The following is a 19,996-nucleotide window of genomic DNA, read 5'->3' as shown; positions in this document are numbered from 1 at the left end:
ATAAGTCCCCCGAGTGCAGTCAGATTGTAGGAACCTTTTTACATATAGTGCTACCAGTGTCAATAAAATATTTACTCCCAAAAGGTGGGGATCTCTCAGCTCAGCCGGGGGGGGGGGGGGGGGGGGGGGGAGGCACCGGGACCCATCATTGCGCAAAAAGAGAGGAGCCTGGGGGAGAAGGCAGCAGAACTAGCCACCGCCCTCTCCCCCCGGCCCCCCGGGCTAGAGCCCTCCAGTACCCCCCCAAAAGGCCGCACCCAGGATCCACTAAGACAGCATCATAGATAGCATTTAACACCACAGCATCCTCTTAGGGGGTCTGCGAGCCAAAATCAACTATATCCTCAATCACTGAGATCTACTGCGTGCACGCCGGACCCATCGGCACCCTCCCAGAGTAATCATACATAGAATGGCATAAATAAACAGTGTCGATATCTCCGGTTAGATTCGCCATAATGCTCACTAGTTAGTGAGAAGGCGTGTGGGCCCGTGTTACGTTCCTCAAGCTATGACTCTTATATTGGGGGTAGCTGGCGTCTCGCTTAATGCCTGGAAATACCTGGTTAGAGGCCTCTGTGATGGTGTAATAGGGCACTGCTGGGCCGAGTCACCTTTCTTAGTTCTTTTCATGCCACTTTGAGTTAAAAATGTAGAGGTTTAAAGCTTATTTAAGCTAAAAGAGCATTCACATGGCCGGGAGCTAAGCTGGAGCACGTCCTCACTCTTCCATCGCAGGCTCCGCCCCCCATTCTAAAGGTTTTTAAATCAATAAAATGACAACAGTGCCCAAATGTATGCACTTGCCTAATTTTGTTTAAACAATTGTTGCACACTTTCTGTAAATCCAATAAACTTAATTTCACTTCTCAAATACACTGTGTGTGTCTCCTATATGATATATTTAACTGACATTTCTTACCGTAACAACCAACGATTTATGCAGTATTCCTACTTATCAAATGGTATAACATGTCTGGTCTCTGGGGAATACATCATTTCTGGACTGATCTAATTTAACAGTCACCTCTGCACAGACCACAATTGAGTTTCCCATCTCATTCTTTCACATTCTTTCACATACAACGCATGTTGTTTCACATATATTGCCACCAGTCTTCTGGGAGACCTTGCTAAGGATGATTAATTCCATTTCATACTATCTCAGTGCAGAGAATTCTAGAGAGAGTTCAGCTAATAGAGAAAGTGTGGGAACACATCACAGTGATTTGGATAACCGGGAGATGGTTGTCTGTCTGGGGATTGTGTACCATTAGCGGTGCGGCTCGACACTGCAGGTGATACTTAGACTACCAGTCAGCAAACATTGAGCTGGTTATTCGCTGTAACAGCCTTTTAAGACAGAGATGACTCGAGCGATGGCTGAATGCACTTTAAACATATTAGAGGAAATAGGAGAATTGAGCCCTCCAGGGCTAAATGAATCCAGTGGACTGTTGGAGGACTGCACGACACATCAGTCAGTTTATAGTGCATAATAGAATAAACCATATCCTTAAAATGAACCGTTAAAAAAGAAGAGATTTATCTGCTTTTAGAAAATCATAATGTAGAACCGAACCAAAACACTGAGGCCTCTTGCACACTGCAAATCGCAAAGCCAATCTCCGATTCTGATTTTCGATTCCGATTTGCGACTCTGATTTTCCCTGGATGCTATCAACACAAGAAGAAAAAATGCAGATAAAGACGCAGCATGCAGTACCAATTAGAAATAGAAATTGCATGTAAAATCGCGTCAAAATCGCTACTCGGAATCGCATGTAGTGTGCAAGAAGGTAGCTATGTGTCAATTATGGGCAGAGTTGACAAAGAGACAAATCTCTCTCTAATCGAATCTGATTAGAGAGATATGTGGGATGGCCATACACCACAGGCAGATTACTGATCAATTTCATGCTGAAATCGATCCGGAATCAGCCTTGTGACACCGCATCTACCATCATGCTGCCCCCCCCTAATGTGCAGTGTGCCCCCCAGTGCCCGCGCACTATACGTTACCTGTCTGTGTCTGCATTTGTTCACCGCTGGCTCCGTCATTCATCCATACATTCACCCCAGGTTACTCCGGCAACAATGTGGGATGCGTGTATGGACAAAGGACTGTGCCAGGGCCAGCCCGGAGGCAGCGGTCCACGCGGACAGGTAATGGGCACTCTGGGCGCACAATGCACATTAGGCGGGACATCCTTCTGGGTTTTGCCGCGTTCAACGCTCATCCCGATATCGCTCGTCATTACCACCAGGCACCCGATTGAGCAAGTCGGCCCTACATCTTGCAGCATGTCCAACAGATTCTTGTAACCAATTTTAGCCCAAAATTGGTTGCATAGTTGATCGGGATATGCACTTGGCTGCAATGATTTTCATCCGATTTCAATAACCGAATCGGATAGTTGATTGGCCGCCAGGTTACCTGATGTATGGCCACCTTGAATGTTAGCTCTAGGGCCAGCCAGATGGGCACACAGTAAATGCAAGCCATACAACAAGTATCACCCTTTCTCTGGGATTCTTCTCCAAATCCTTAGTTTTTATTTGAATAGCTGTGATACACAAGATAGTGAGCACAACGTTTCAGGCTACATGCCCTTTGTCAGGTGAAGCACTGGTAAATTACTGTGCTCTAAGGAGCTTTAGGCATCAGTGCGAGTTTTACATGGGGCCCCAAGCACTCTATTGATATGGAGCCCCAAAACCTATTGAGGACATCTGCAGGGCCGGCGCTACCATTAAGGCAAAGCAGGCAGCTGCCCCAGGGCCCCAGAGCTTGTAGGGGCCCCCAGTGGCTACAAGAGGGAAAATTTTTTTTGCAAATCGGCCTTATAGTTTTTGAGAAAAACGATTTTAAAGTTTCAAAGGGAAAAAAAAACATTTAAAAACCTGCCGACTTTAATGGTTAATAGCAAATCCACCTTAAATGCTAGAAATCCTAAATTTGCAGGATATGTTAAGGAGATCATTAGAAATAAGAGGAAAAAACAATTTTTCAAAAAGACCTTATAGTTTTTGAGAAAATTGATTTTAAAATTTAGAAGGAAAAAAGTATAGTTTTAAATGCGGTAAATGTCACTTTCAGTAGCAAACCTAACGGTAGAGTAATTTTACATGCATCAAACGAAAGCGCAATAAATTTCCTGATGGGGTTTCCAGGGGGTCTATACGCAGCTGCAGCGCTTTGGCCAGGGATCGCTATACAGCCGCCATATGGCTGTATGAAGATCCCTGGTATTTTTTTCCTATTTTCCCAATTTTTTTTTTATGTTTAGAGTGTGGGAATTTTTTTTTTTTTAAATTATGTGGGGTCCCCCCTCCTGAAACTTTGTAACCCCTTGTACCCCATGCAGGCTGAGATAGCCAGAATGTGGAGCTCTGACCGATTGGGACTTCACACCCTGACTATACCAGCTGCAAAAAAGGTCCCCTAATGCCGATTTTTGTTCCGGGGTATATGTTGGGGGGCCCCCCAGGTTTATTTTGCCCTGGGGCCCCATTGTTGCTTAAACCGGCCCTGGACATCTGCAGTGTTAACCACTTGCCGACCGCACGCTTATACCATGCGTCGGCAAAGTGGCAGCTGCAGGACCAGCTGCAGGCTGATTAATCAGGAAGCAGCCGCTCGCGCGAGCGGCTGCTTCCTGTCAATTCACGGCGGGGGGCTCCGTGAATAGCCTGCGGGCCGCCGATCGCGGCTCGCAGGCTAAATGTAAACACAAGCGGAAATAATCCGCTTTGTTTACATTGTACGGCGCTGCTGCGCAGCAGCGCCGTAAGGCAGATCGGCGATCCCCGGCCAATCAGCGGCCGGGGATCGACGCCATGTGACAGGGGACGTTCTGTCACTGGCTGCACAGGACGGATAGCGTCCTGTGCAGCCTCGATCTCCGGGGGGGGGGGGGGAGCAGGTAGGAGAGGGAGGGGGGAATTTCGCCGCGGAGGGGGGCTTTGAGGTGCCCCCCCCCGCCAGCCACACGCAGGCAGAAGAGATCGGACCCCCCCAGCACATCATCCCCCTAGTGGGGAAAAAAGGGGGGCAATCTGATCTCTCTGCCTGTTACCTGATCTGTGCTGGGGGCTGCAGAGCCCACCCAGCACAGATCACTAAACACAGCGCTGGTCCTTAAGGGGGGGTAAAGGGTGGGTCATCAAGTGGTTAAAGAGGAGTATTCAATTAAGGAAACCGTTTATTAAGGGCCCTTTCACACTGGTACGGTGCTGCATTTTTACCGAACCCCACCACAGGGCAATGGTAGTCTATGGGGCCTCTCATATTGATGCTGTGCAGCGCAATGCGAAGGAAGAGATGTTTTCGCCACATCCCCAACACGAGGGCAAACCTATGTTACCATGTGGTGGACTGGAAGTCAAGTGAGTCTATGGTGACGCGTGTTTGTTAAAATGCCCGCCACAAGTTTTATGCATCGTGCATAAGCGGAGTATATCTTAGCAATACGCTTCTGTGCACGTGATTGCTTCAGCCATAGGAAGTAAGCATCACTTCCTGCTTGGCCGGCTGCCAGGAGGGGATTACCGCGTATTAACACGATTATCCCCGTAGGCCAGTTTTTGCTGGTGCAGTCCCTGGGCCTCAATACTACCGCCAATCCGCAGTGTGAAGCCGGCCTAAGGATTAGCACTATTCAATGTACATATACAGTAGAGGTGTTTATTACCAGCATAGCACCAATGCAAGGCTAGAAAGATGGATGAAGGAAGACCACTAGTGGGGCCCAGCAACTGTTTGGCTTTTAAGGCTCGTACACATGTCCAAACAATCCACCCAACTATCTTCTAAACTCCAGCTTCAAATTTGGGAAGGGGGAGCACAAAGGGGGAATGATGGCTGGCTATCATGGGTGATCAAAATAGATGTTTGTATGGCGAGATTTAGATTTTTTGTGTTTGCCAAACTCAGGTGATAAAATTAAGGCTAACTAGTTCAGCAATGATAGGAACCAAATGTAAACATCTTAAACAGAGCTCAGAGGCTTTTGAGCAGAGCAGTTTGTCCAAATAATGGTGCTATTATTGAATAATAGTTACATATATACTGTATGTACTTGGCTAGTTTGCTGGCATGCTTTAATCCTTACTTGCTAGCAAGTTTCTCCTGTGTGGACACATGACAGACAAATTATTCCAGTCCCCAGCCTGTGTCTCAGGACTCTACATGCAAGGGGAGAGGGAAGAGGCAGGAGGGAGAGAAACACTGTGTGTAAGTCCTTATCTTAGTAGCAAAGCATTGCTGGAGACTAGAGATGGCCCGAACCTCCGATTTTCAGTTCGTGAACTTCCGCAAAAGTTCGGTTCGTGCGAACTTTCGCGAACCGCAATAGATTTCAATGGGGAGGCGAACTTGGAAAATTAGAAAAAATTATGCTGGCCACAAAAGTGATGGAAAACATGTTTCAAAGGGTCTAACACCTGGAGGGGGGCATGGTGGAGTGGGATAGACGCCAAAAGTCCCAGGGAAAAATCTGGATTTGATGCAAAGCAGCGGTTTAAGGACAGAAATCACATTGAATGCTAAATAGCAGGCCTAAAGTGCTTTCACACATCTTGCATGTGTATACATCAATCAAGGAGTGTAATCCCCTCCTCCCTCCTCCTCCTGTCTTGTCTTCCCGGGATTTGTAGGATGTCAAAAGCCAGCTTACATACATTGGCCGGGAATCAAACCCAGGTCAACTGCTTGGAAGGCAGCTATGCTCACCACTATACCAGCAACACAACATGCTGAAGCCAGCCTAGCATGTACCATTGTGATATACCCAAGAGAAAAATGAGCTTGCTTATTTGCCTAATTTGCTTGTGGGACACATGGTGATACTGCTTACAGGCTTCAATTCAAGACTTCAGAAAGATCATGTGCCCCCCTGGATGATGCTGGTGTAACACACACAGCAAAGGACAGCAATTTGAAGTCTGGAAGATTCCAGGGCAATGGTGGGAAGGATGAAAATCTAGGTGGCCATGCAACCATTCCTGCTAACCTAAAGCTTACTTGAGTCCAGTGGCGGCTCCAGGAAATTTTTTTAGGGGGTGCTATGCAGGTGCTGGACCAATTTCCGGGGGAGCTGACGACCTGCGGCGCGCTAAGCGCGCCGCGGCAAAAAATGGGTGTGGCTACAGGTGAAAAAATGGGCGTGGTCATGACCGGATGAGGGCGGGGCTAACTGTAATTTAAAGTGAACCCAGGGTGAGAGTGATATGGTGGCTGCCATATTTATTTCCTTTTAAACAATACTAGTTGCCTGGCAGCCCTGCTGATCTATTTGGCTGTAGTAGTGAACTGAATTACACCAGAAACAAGCCATGCAGCTAATCTTGTCAGTTCTGACAATATTGTCCTGACAATATTGTCAGAAACCCCTGACCTGCTGCATGCTTGTTCAGGGTCTATGGTTGAAAGAATAAGAGGCAGAGGACCAGCACGGCAGCCAGGCAACTGGTATTGCTTAAAGGGAGATAAATATGGCAGCCTCAATATTATTCTCACCTCGGGTTCCCTTTAAAAGTGCAACGCAAAGACAGAGGGCCCAAGTTTTGGTGACCCTTTTCCCAGAAAATTCACATAATTGTGCAGGTTTTCTCAAGAAAATACACGTAATGTGAGCAGATTTTAACAAAAAACGTCCAATGACCCCAATATGCACAATCGTTATCAGATATGACCCCAATATGCACAATCGTTATCAGATATGACCCCAATATGCACAATCGGTAGCAGATATGGCCCCAATATGCACAATCGGTAGCAGATATGGCCCCAATATGCACAATCGGTAGCAGATATGGTCCCAATATGCACAATCGGTAGCAGATATGGTCCCAATATGCACAATCGGTAGCAGATATGTTCCCAATATGCACAATCGGTAGCAGATATGGTCCCAATATGCACAATCGGTAGCAGATATGGTCCCAATATGCACAATCGGTAGCAGATATGGTCCCAATATGCACAATCGGTAGCAGATATGGTCCCAATATGCACAATCGGTAGCAGATATGACCCCAATATGCACAATCGGTAGCAGATATGACTCCAATATGCACAATCCGTAGCAGATATGACCCCAATATGCACAATCGGTAGCAGAAATGACCCCAATATGCACAATCGGTAGCAGAAATGACCCCAATATGCACAATCGGTAGCAGAAATGACCCCAATATGCACAATCGGTAGCAGAAATGACCCCAATATGCACAATCGGTAGCAGAAATGACCCCAATATGCACAATCGGTAGCAGAAATGACCCCAATATGCACAATCCGTAGCAGATATGACCCCAATATGCACAATCCGTAGCAGATATGACCCCAATATGCACAATCCGTAGCAGATATGACCCCAATATGCACAATCCGTAGCAGATATGACCCCAATATGCACAATCCGTAGCAGATATGACCCCAATATGCACAATCCGTAGCAGATATGACCCCAATATGCACAATCAGCATCACCTGAAAAAGAAAAGAAAAACCCATTTACTCACCTACAGCCAGAAGACCTTCTTTCCCGACCTCCTGTCCCGAGTCCCGACCTCATTGTGGCGCGCAGCGCCCGCGCGCCCACGATCCTCTTCCTTCCCGACGTCACGACGAGACTTCCTGCCTGCATGCAGAGAGCAGGGCTACGGGAAAATGGCCGCCCGAAGCCATGCACTGCAGACTTGAAGTCTGCAGAACAGGGCTCCGGGCGGCCATCTTACCGTAGCCCTGCTCTGCTGCTTCGGGCTGCCGCTGTGAACTGACTTGGCGTCTTTTAGACGCCTGAAGTCAGTTCACTCCAGGGGGTGCTTTGGGGGTGCTTGGACAATTCTAGGGGGTGCTCGAGCACCCCCTTGCACCCCCCTGGCGCCGCCCCTGCTTGAGTCTTATAACACATTGGCTTAAGACTTTACCAAATCTAATGCTCCAATATGGGGAAGCTTTGCTGTTTGCTGTGTGTGGTGTGAGGTTCACCCATCTCTTCAACTACAAGAAAGGCCCAGGAGTAGTCTTAGCTACCCTAATATCTATGTTACGACAGGGCCCTTATTACACTTTCTCTTACAGGGCTATGGAAGCTTTCCCTTCACTAATTACTACAGGGACACGAACGACTATAATGGTCGTCACTCCTGCCTTGTTACATACCTGATTTTTGTCTTTCTTTGTATCCGTGTATCTGTATGCCTAACAGCTGCTTGTAAACTGTTGCTTTTGCCATGCCGTGTATACCACAAATAATTATGGGTGTGACACCTGTCACACTCCGCGAATAAAAGAGATTCTGATTTTACAGACCCTATCCGGTTCATTGTATGCTGTTGGAGCCTGGAAACAATTAACTGTGTGTTACTAAGGGGGGGGGGGGGGGGGGCACAGTGATTACCAAGGATGGGAGGGGGGGGGCAGTGCCCCAGCATGCCCCAGTGTGGCACCGCCATGTCTAAACTTGGTCTGTTGGAAGACAGTTGGGCGTGTGTATGGCTGACAAACAACAAGATGACCAACTGATAACAGGTGGTTTGCCAGATGCAACTGGGGGGATAAACCTGCCCAACTATCTTGCAGGTTTGCACATGTGTACAAGTCTTTTGAACAACTTTGTTGTTTTTTAATGCAGATGTTGTGCAGTTTTCAATTTAGCTTGCGTGCATAGTATTTAAGTGAGTTGGTTGTTTAGTTGGTTGGCGTGTTTGTACGTACTTGTCGTGTAAACAACCTTTTGTGCGGTTGGTCATGTTGTGACGTTGCTTTTACATTATGCTGGATGTGTGTATATGAGCCTTTAGACTGAGAAACTGCCATTCAGGAAATGCTTTTTGAAAATAAAGAAAATCCTGAGAATCCCCCATGAGGAGATAGACTAGTACAAAACCTGTCTGTTCTGTCAGATTTTAACTGCTTACTTTTTTCGCTCTAGTGGTCCTTTAATCCTACTTTCGCATATCTTTGTATTTGTTTAGGTATATATATTTTTTTAATTTCAAATAACTGTTCATTTTCAATTATAATATTAACAGCACGTGAATTTCTCTTATATCAAATAAAAGTGGTCAAATTAGTTTTTTCAGTGCTGTCAACAAATTCTTTTGGAGTGCCAATCCAACAAAGTGACCAAATGCAAGTTAATGAGTTTATTTCACTCTTCACCTACTCATCTCCATCAGAACAAACAGCTCCTCTCCCAGCCTCCATTTACTTTCATGCGGAACTTCAAAGAACAAACAGACCAATCTGTCGGAGACAATAACATGCGTTTTATTCATCTGTGTCTCCATACACAGAAATGGGATGAGCTATATAGCCTGCTTTCCAGTAAACTGTGCCAAATATTATGAAAGAGCAAATTATATTAATGTTTTACAGTTCCGCCAAAAGTCTATGAAGCTCCAATTTTTCAAAGTAATAATAATAAAAATAAATAATAATAAAAATAAACATACAGTACCATGCAAAGGTACATTTTTGGAAAGTGAGGATGCATTCAAATATACCATAATCAGTTACGGTAATAACCCATACCATAAGGCTGCTTTCACAGTAAGACGTTACAGGCGCACGTTAGTGCAGCCTGTAACGCTCCCCAACGCACAGCAATGTAACTGCAATGGGCTGTTCACAGCGCCCACGTTGCGTTACACAGTAACGCTGCACGTTCTTTTGAAGTGCAGCATACTGTGCGTTCTAGCGGCTTAAGCCGTGTTAGACTGTTTGCACATGCTCAGTATGGGTGATTTTTTTAAATTTATGGGCGGAGAGGAGGCGGGGAGAGGCCGCTACATAGCCAGGCACATGGCTACTTATTATTCACTGCACTTGCAGTGTTTACTTCCTGGAGCGGCCGCTGATTGGCTGGCGGGACCACGTGATGCGGAGAGCTCCGCTCACGTGGTCTCCGCAGCTTATCAGACAGAACAGGCGCACCAAGAGCTGCTTTTAACGCGGCTCTTGGTAGCGTCCTCCTCCACCACCACCAGGCGTTGTGTTAGGGGCACGTTATGCGACCTATAACATCCCCTAAACGCAACGTCTTGGTGTGAAAGTAGCCTAAAGTATAAAAAAGCAACAAAAAGTCCCTCAATTAAATCAATATTTTTTGTACCCGCCCTGTGCCTTTAGGCTGCTTTCACAGTGAGATGTTACAGGCGCACGTTAGAGCAGCCTGTAACGCAGCCCAACTCACAGCAATGAAAAATCAATGTGTTGTTCACAGTGCTCACGTTGCGATACATTGTAACACTACACGTTGAATGAAAGTGCAGCATGCTGTGCGTTATACTGGGCTTTAGCTGCGTTAGACTGCTTGCACATGCTCAGTGACTAGCCACATGGCTAATTAATATTCACTGCACTGTGCTGACCTAACCTGTACTCCTAATGTTGTCAGGATCATGAATGAATCGTTCATTTGATCCGGATCTTGTTTGTGAGTCGAATCATCCGGATCATCACAATGAATGATTCGGTTCACAGTGGATGTCTCTCTGGATGAAACAAAAACATACAGAATCTACAGTGCAGGGAAAGTGGTGTCCTGCTAGTCATTTCACCCCCAGTCTGCTTCACTAGTAAAATGATTCAAATGATTCGGTTCAAAGATCCGGATCTTTTCTATGATCCGATTTGAATCATCCGAATCCTTGAAAAGATCCGGACTTCCCATCACTATCCTGGAACGGCTGTTCTATCAGTATAGATAGAACGAAAACAGCGCACCAAGAGCTGCATATCGCGGCTCAATCTGACGTCCAACTTCAACACCACCATGCGGTGCTTTAGGGGCACGTTATGCGACCTTACCCAGGGCCGGGCCGAGGCATAGGCTGGAGAGGCTCCAGCCTCAGGGCGCAGTGTAAGAGGGGGCGCAGAATTCATGCAGCTGTCATTCCTAATTGTGTTTGAAGCAGAAATAAATAAGAAAAAGGCATACATAGCAGTGACTGCAAGCCAGATATCTACATATTAAGGTGTTGGGGAGGTTGTGGGCCCTGTGGCGCCTCTTAGTCTAATAGCAATCAGTGTGTGACGGCTGGGGTGGGAGGGATGGAGGGGCGCACTTTGGTGTCTCAGCCTTGGGTGCTGGAGGACCTTGTCCCGGCTCTGACCTTACCCGACCCCTAAAACGCAACGTCTTGGTGTGAAAGAGGCCTTAAACCAGAATCAATTCTCCCAGGTATACTAGTTGCATGCAGATATTTCTGTTTCAATATAGCTTTATTAAAAATACAAGAACAAAGCATCATGCATGCAGATATTTCAAAGTGAATGTAAACCGAAATAACGAAAAAAAAACGAACAAACAAACAGGTACTTGCCTCAGGAGAGGGAAGGCTCTGGGTCTTATTGAGGCTTCCCATTGCTCCTACGGTCCCTGCATTCTAGAGCTGGATCCCTCTATAGGCCCCCGAAGCCTTCCCTCTCCTTAGGTGAGTATATGTGTGTTTGTTTATTTGTTTTCAATTTACATTGGCTTTACAAGAGGAACTGTACTGAAAATATGATTATCCTTCCCCCTCCTCATTATGCTTTCTTCCCCCTCCTCATAGCACCACGCTTCTGTACAGCACTTAGGATTCAAGTTATCTAGTCCCGATTTCTTCAGGCCTGAGCTATTGGGCACGTGTACACTCTTAGCATCTCATTTCTGTAATGCTTATGACTGAATGTTCATTAATTAGCAATACCTAAAGCTTTGTAAATTGCACATAGGACGTTTTTGCAATAAGGTAATTTCTATTGATTTTATTTTTAGAACATCAAATCACAAAATGGCTTGTGTATCACTAATGTATGTAAAATCCATTTTTCAATGAAAGTTTAGCTCCTTTAAAGCGGACCTAAACTCAGAACTTCCGCTCTGCTCTAAAAGATAAGCAACAGCATAATAAACTTTAAAGAAAAACATTTCTGTATTTCACCTGGTACAAATCTGCAGTGTGTCTATTTTCCACTTTCATGGAAGTAGCAGACATAGGGTGAACCTCCTGTGTTCACAAATTAGCTGCACTGCCGAGGCAGCCAGCTAACACAGCTGATAGATCACATTTCACTGCTGATAAGTCACAGATGAGGGGGGTTTAGAAAGGCTAAACTATCTAAATAGATACAGGGCGCAGTTCTCTATGTTTTCCTTCTGTCCTGTGCAAGAGTTCAGGTTCACTTTAAGATTGTTGGTTATTGTGGAAGCTTACCAATTACATTTTTTTGCTATTTTTTTTTTTGTAGCACAGATCAGCAGCTTCCAGCAGAAGGAGCGATGGTTTGCTAGCATTGTCTTCTACATTGGTGCTTAGTGGACACAAAAGAACAGGTACGCCCTTCATATGATCTGGCAATTTATCGAGCAAGGCTACAACTCAGCATGGAGTGTCTCTTGTAAGCTGTTTCTTGATTCGTTGAAAGTGCAATGCTCCCCTCACTAAGCAGACTGAAAGCTAATGGCATCTGAATGATATGGATGATAGTGCAAATGTTTGCATAGTTTTGTTATGTCTAATGACAGTTAATGTGCAATTCTACTTATTGGTCATCGTTGGCCACAGGTATCTCGCAAGTTTGCAAACTTTTGTTGTAGTCTTTTATTATCGTGGAATGTTTGGTTGTGAGAAGAATGTGCAATGTCATATGATTAAACATCCCCCCCCCCCCCCCCCCCCAGTGCCTCTGCAGGGGCATATAGAGGGCTGGACAGGCCACGTTTGGATGTTTTCTGTTGATTATTGATGGAATGTCATATCAGCATAACTACCAACTGTCTCTCTTTTGGAACCAAATCCCTTGGTCCCTCTTTCTTCTTCATTTGTCCCTCTTTCAGGACTGGTGTACAGATCTAATATATGTATTTTTATACTGATAAATGTGTTTAATCTCCCTGTCAGTAACCCTGAGTCAGGCTCAGGGCGGAAAGCTGCAGCTCAGAGCAGTACCCCCAAGCCTGACTCGTGGTAGCTGCCAGGAGGTCTGTGCAGAGTGCTATGCGCAGCAGGTGTTTCAACTCAACCACCCCCCCCCCCCCCCCCCCGGGATCCAAACGCCGGCAGCCATTCTCCTTCCTGTCCTCCAAGGTTCTGCATACCTCTGGTGAGATCACCGCTTGTCGTCATGACGACAGATGGCAATCTCACTACAAAGTTACAGCGCCACCCGGAGGACTGGGGGAGTACTGCAGCGCTGAATCCCAGGGAGGTGAATAAGTGCTGTGTTGCAGCAGATCTCTCTAGCAGCATGCTTTTTTCCTGGTTTTAGGGTAAATAAGCGTGCAAAAAAATTGCACTGCTTTTAGACCCTAAAATCTGGAAATAATTAACAGCCATGGAGGTTAACTGACTCTAAACTTTATTCTCATCATTTAAATTGATATATTTCTTATTTTCAAATGTTAAAATAAAGGAAAACTACTGATAATAGAAACGGCTGGTGTGGTTTGAATGACTAAAAACGACATCTTTTACGTCTGAATTCTCTGTGATATGCATGGTGAGGGGTGTTGTGGGGGCGTGGTTAGAGGTGTGCCAGGGTCGTGTCTTAAAGTGCCCCTCTTTCTTATCTCAAAATGTTGGGAGGTATCATATCAGGATGAACGATAATGGATAAATTACCAGTCTAAACTGCTGGTGGCGCAATTGTTAGTGTGAGATTTTTTTGACCACCGACATCTTTAGAGGTTTATCCACTGCATATGTCTTGCTTAAAGCACACCTGATCTAAGGCCTAGCTACCTAAGCTACCATACCGCCCAACCACTGGCTTAACAATAGGGCCTGCAGCCCCTGCTCCCACGGGGGGGCCCAGCTCCCCCCCCTGGGGCCCGCTCGGGGCCGTTTTGTGGGGGTTGACGGGGTCACAGCATGAAGGGAAAGCCATGACCACATTCGGCGGGGAGTGGGGACGTTCCCCCCCCCCCCTCCCTCACCTCAGGGCTCTCCCCTCTGCGCTCCCCTCCACTTTAAATTAGAGTCCGGGCAGCGGCGGGCAGCAGACAGATACATACCTTCCGTGCGCTCCAGCGTGCGTTCCTCTCTCTAGTCTCTGACGCAACTTCCCCACCGACGTGCCACCAAGCTCCCCTCCAGCCCCCCAAAACGGCCCCGAGCGGGGCCCGCTCAGAAATTCTGCACACAACTTTCTGAGACAAGAAAGAGGGACACTTTAACCTCCTTAGCTGTAACCCCGTGCTACGGCCGCGGTGGAAAACCACAGCTCAGAGCGGTAACCCCGACCTGCACACAGGGTAGCTCTATGCAGAGCAATGCATGCAGTGGGAGCATTTCTACATACCTCCCGGGGATCCCGACGTCAGACGCCATTCTTCTTTCTCTCCTCCGGATCTCACTTCCTCCGGGTGAGATCGCCAGCTGTCATCATGACGACAGCCGGCAATCTAACTTTAGGATTGCAACGCCACCCGGAGGATGGAGGGCAAACTGCTCTGCTGGAGCCCAGGGAGGGGAGTGATTGCTGGGGATTCTGCAGGCTCTCTGCTGGTATGATTTTTTTCATGATTTCAGGGTCTAAAAGCACATGAAAAAATTGTACCGCTTTTAGACCCTAAAATCAGAAGGAATCATACCGCCATGGGGGTTAAGATACTCCCCTGCCACAACTCCTACTTACTCATGCCACTAAAAATTCATAAGAAAAATACGTCATTTTAGAAATCTAACCACACTGGTCCGTTCTAGTACCAGTAGCTTTTTTTCATATTCACATTTGAAATTAAGAAATATATCATTTTAAAGGATGGGAATTAAAGAGGAGCTGTAACGTCAAAACATCCCCTGGGGGGTACTCACCTCGGGTGGGGGAAGCTTCCGGATCCTAATGAGGCTTCCCACGCCGTCCTCCGTCCTCAGGGGTTTCGCTGCAGCCCTCCGTAGAGCGGCGACGTAAATATTTACCTTCCCGGCTCCTGCGCAGGCGCTCTGGTGGCTGTCGGCTCCGAAGTAGGCGGAAATACCCGATCGCCGTCGGGTCTGCTCTACTGCGCAGGCGCAAGTCTCCGGCGCCTGCGCAGTAGAGCGGACCCGACTGAGATCGGGTATTTCTGTCTATTTCCGAGCCGAAAGCAGCCACAGCGCCCCCGCTGGAGCCTGCAAAGGTAAATATTGATTTGACAGTCGGGTCTGTCGCCGGCTGTTCGGAGGGCTGCAGCGAGACCTCCGTGGGACAGAGGACGGCGTGGGAAGCCTCATTAGGATCCGGAGGCTTCCCCCACCCGAGGTGAGTACCCCCCAGGGGATGTTTCTGATGTTACAGAGTCTCTTTAAGTTTGGAGCCAATTAAACACATTTTAAGTAGAAATATACATATATTTACACATATCTGTGCATCAGTTCTGAAAGAAGGACAAATGAGGAAGAAAGAGGGCCAGAGGGGATTTGGTTCCCAAAGAGGGACTCTCCCTGCAAAAAAGGGACGGTTGGGAGCTATGAGCTACCTAGCACAGAGGTATGTTCATGCTGGATCCACATACATTAACCCTTCCTCTCCTCATTTCCCCCAATCCCTATAATCACTGCTTGAAAAATTTGACTTTTGGCTAAAGTCAAATTTTTAGACAGGAAGAGGCAGGCTTGCCGCAATGTTCCTTCATATCGCCCTCTCATTCTCTCCTCTTAAGGGGAGTGAATGGGGCAGGGAAGAGGAGGGGATTGGACAGTGATAGGAGGAAACATTGCAACAAGCCTGCCTCTTCCTGTCTGAAGGTTTGACTTTAGCCAAAAATCAAAATTTTCAAAGAGTGATTACGGACACTGGGGGAAGGAGGAGAAGAAAGGACAACACATACAGGTATGTGGATCCGGCATGAACATACCTCTGTGCTTACCTTGATAGCTTTGCCTCAGGTCAGGTGTTCTTTACAGCGAATCCAAGATGAAAAACTAACTATAACAAGTAACTTGTCCATATATCTTATCTAAAGTTTAGATAGTTTACACAGCAAATCTAGCTGCAAACAGCTTCAACAGTTTATGATTATTTCTTCCTGTGATACAGTAGCCATGTTCTGGTTGTGATCATTACACACAGGCAAGCTGCTCTGCCTCTCTAGCCCTCAGTCTGTGAAAACTTCACTCCCCTCTCCTTCTTCCTCCTCCCCTCGGCCTCAGAAATCTCTGGCTAGTAACACCTGTCACAGACCGCCAGGGATGGTCTGCGATCAAGGTCAATCGATCAGAGTCAGAAATCCTCTCACACTGTCATTTTGCTCATCACGAAGCGTAACCTGACTTCGCAAGTTGATGAACTGACTAGTGGAGGGGCGTTCGGACGCCAAAGGATTCACCACACACATACAATTCAAAGATCTGTCACCAAGCAGGTTACACAGCTCGCTACTGTAATTATGCTAATACTTCGAGTACGCTCTGTTAACCTTTTGCAGTATGCAGGAATCTGGGTCAGATCTGAATATCTGAGCCGGGTTCACGCATTCGGGTTATAAATGTACACTTCTATTAAACACAGGGTAGCGGTTTCAGGAGAATAGGTACATTTGTGTATGTTCAGCAACAGGTCATAACCGCTAAACGATTTTTAAACGTTTAATAACAAAAATGCATTACATACATTTATATACACTACTTAACATATACACACAAAGCTCAAAAATAAAAGGGATAAAATCAGAAAGTTCTTACTTTAATTACGACTGAACAGTCCATTTGGAGAAGTAGGCATTAATGTTAAGAGTCCTTGAAACACAGCATGCGTTCGGCCCTCCTTGAACGCATGCATGGACAGTCCTGGTCGATGGAATTTGGAGAACTGGGCGGGTTTGTTCCTGCCCCATCTTTTATAGGAACTGAGTTTTGGGCTGTCTTTACCTGGAAAGTAGGTGTGTTTCAGGCGGGGTTACCTCCTAATCAGCAAGGTTGCCGCCCCCAGAACTCAGAGCAGTAAATGTAACATTTATAATTCATCTGTGTGACTCTGCCCCAGATTGGCGTACTGCAAATCAGAGACTATATTCATAAGCGGCCTGCGACCCTGTATCAAGGGAGGCTACACATGCCTATTCTATCGCGTTCGGTCTGCGCATGCTGAATAAAGCAGTTTCCCGACTGACCCCTGACAGTTGGAAAATTGTAATTCGGGTGGATGATAGAACTGGTTTATGGGTATCAGAAAATGTATTTTTTGTCTTTCTGTGACAAACATCTGTTTTACAAGGAACATAAAAATGTCATTCTGTTCTGCTGTGCCTGAACGATACAGAATTGTTCATCGTCTCGATTTCGGTATCATTCATCACAACACCTCCTCCTCCTCCTACCCAGACTGAGCTCCCATAAGCCCTTGCTACATAGGTCTCAGAGTGCCAAGGCACTGGAGAAACTATGGGCAAGGCTTGTTTACTTTATTGGGAATTAGAGTATTAAAACAAAAAAAAGTATTTGGCTTGAGGAATGCCCTATAAACTATATGAAAGGAACACAATTATGCAATAAGTAAAAGTTTATCTAGGATCCACTTGAAGTCCATTTTCACTGACAAAACAGACCTCACCACACTAGTTACAGCACTGCAAGCCAGTGGCGTAGCTAAGGAGCTATGTTCCCTGGTGCGAGTTTTACATGGTGCTCCCCCCCAAGCACTCTATACATAACAATTGATACAGTGCACCAAAACCAATCAAGGACAACACAATGCCAGAGGTGCAAGAATGGGATGGGGAACAGCTTGTTAAGGATTATTATCGTTCAAATAATTTATAGAAGTGATCATTACAAGCACAGGACTGCTAATATTTCATTTGAGGCAGGGCCCTACTACCCTCTGGCCCAAGGGCCCTGGTGCAACCGAGACCTCTGCAACCCCTATTGCTATGGCACTGCTGCAAGCATTTTAGTAAGCTTTATACAGATTTTTTTTTCTCTACAGCTGACTTGGACTAGTTCCTTGACAGTAAGTGGCAAGCGGGAGTGAAGCAGAATCAATACTATTGCTGCCAGGATACATATTGATTTTGCATGCCTGTTTTTGGGGTTTGAAATCTTTTACATCTGCTTGGATAGAGTTATCATTCAGTTGAGGGAAATACAAGTACTATTTCTCACTTCCCTATAAAAATACTACTAAACGATCATTTACACAATAGCAACAAAACCTGCAATAGTCAATGAGGATTAGAACGATCCTACGCAATTTAATCAAGCATGACGATCGTCCAAAAATGAAGTGGTGTGCGCTGTGAAACATTGTTTAACATTTTTTTGTTGAACGATGTTGCGCAATATCGCAGAGAAAATTGTTCGTTGAGAAAACTCGTGTCCTGGGTATCGGCCTTTACATCCATTCCTCATGATTTCCACTCCCAAAGTCTGCTGTGACAGTTTGGGACAGATCCATTCTTGTGACAACAGTAGACATGGCTGTTAGAGGTCGTGTCTGGTGGAAGAGACCAAGTGAAAAGGGGAAATCCCGTCTTTGTCAGCAGCCCTATTGACAGATAAAGCAGTAAAGCACTGTCAAGTATTGAAAAGGCATACCTATGAAATCGCTGCCAGGAGACTTGGGTGCAGGATACAGCCGCTATATGGCCTATCCTGCTCCAGCACAAGTCCCGGTGGCGTTAATTACTATTTTCCCTCCAGGTCAACGTGAATGGTCGGGAATGATGTAATTCGGCGTCCAGCTGTTGCTGGCGGCCGAATTACAGTGATGTAAAAGTAACTTCAGCTCCGTCTTCTGACAGTGCCGAAGTTACTCTCTGTGTGCCGCTATAGTTGTAATTCCTATTACGGTCTATGATGGCACCCTGCGCCCAAATCTCTTGCACTGTGTTTTTTTTTTTTTTTTTTAGACAGACTATATTAAGGATTTTATTATTTTATAGCAATAGCAGAGTTAAAAAAAATACCTACTGTGGTCCTTTAAGTAAATCAGGCTTGTGTACATATCTGATAGCACCCTGCCTGCCCAAAATACCTGCATCAGCTACACTAATCTACTTCCACAAACATCCTCTGACTTGGTAAATATAAAACAAAAGCAGACCAGACCTCTGTGAAGATGCTGCTGAGCTGCTTTCAGGTAAAAGGAAAACGCTGACAACCTGTGAATATATTTTTTCACACAGCTCAGTAATTTTCTATTCTTCTTGTTCCTAAAGTGAGATGAGCTCAGACAGCCTCACTATTGTCCTATTTCTCAAGCAGCAGAGCAGGATTCAGAGCTGATTATACATCTCGTCTGGAGATTGTCTGCCACTGTCTGTGATATAGAGTGTCTGCTCTACTGAGAGTATCGCCATACCTGAAAGCAGACATTAACTGCTCCCTATAGAGCAAAAAAACAACAACAACTAAAAACAGCATAATAACCTTTAAAGAAAAACATTTTTGTTACAGCTGATACAAATCCTTCAATAAATCTGCAGTGTGTCTACTTCCTGCTTTCACTGAAACAGACATAGGGTTAACATCCTGTGTTTACAAATTAGCAGCTCTGCCGAGGCAGCCGGCTGACACAGCTGAGGAATCAAATTACACTTGTGATTAGTCACACGTGAGGGGGAATTAGACAGGCTAAACTCTCTAAATACATACAGGGTGCATTTCTCTATGTTTTCCTTCTGTCATGTGCAAGAGTTCAGGTCCACTTGAAATACAGACAGTCCCCTACTTACAAACAACTCGAGTTACAACGTTTTAGAGATACAAACAAAGTTGTCTTCATGTACAAATCATACAATACTGTTTCTTTTATTACATACTAGTTGATGGCCCAGTGTTGCCCGGGTATGTATTTGGCTGGTGTTGGCTCTGCCCACTTTTTCTAACCCTAACACACAATTGCTGAATGACCTAGATTGTGAGCTTTGCGGTCTTTGGCATCAATAATTTACATTGAGATGAAACAAATCTAGTTGGCTGTGTGTGGATCCAACCCCTTTTTTGAATTTGAATCACAGTCACCCAATGACCAACTGTACCAGGTTTGAGGTTTGTGCCATTAACAGTGCAAGAATGG

General features: G+C 45.8%; 1 protein-coding gene across 1 annotated transcript in view; it reads left to right on the top strand.

The window, feature by feature from the left end:
* HGFAC (HGF activator) overlaps positions 1–19,996 on the top strand; it is a 124,395-nt gene that overhangs the window by 9,567 nt on the left and 94,832 nt on the right. The window contains exon 2 of the mRNA XM_068276228.1: positions 12,248–12,332. Coding sequence (XP_068132329.1) covers positions 12,248–12,332 — 85 coding nt within the window. The remainder of the gene's footprint in view (positions 1–12,247; positions 12,333–19,996) is intronic.

Source organism: Hyperolius riggenbachi, chromosome 1, assembly GCF_040937935.1.
Source record: "Hyperolius riggenbachi isolate aHypRig1 chromosome 1, aHypRig1.pri, whole genome shotgun sequence".
Classification (NCBI taxonomy): Eukaryota; Metazoa; Chordata; class Amphibia; order Anura; family Hyperoliidae; genus Hyperolius; species Hyperolius riggenbachi.
This window is presented reverse-complemented; position numbering and strand designations above follow the sequence as displayed.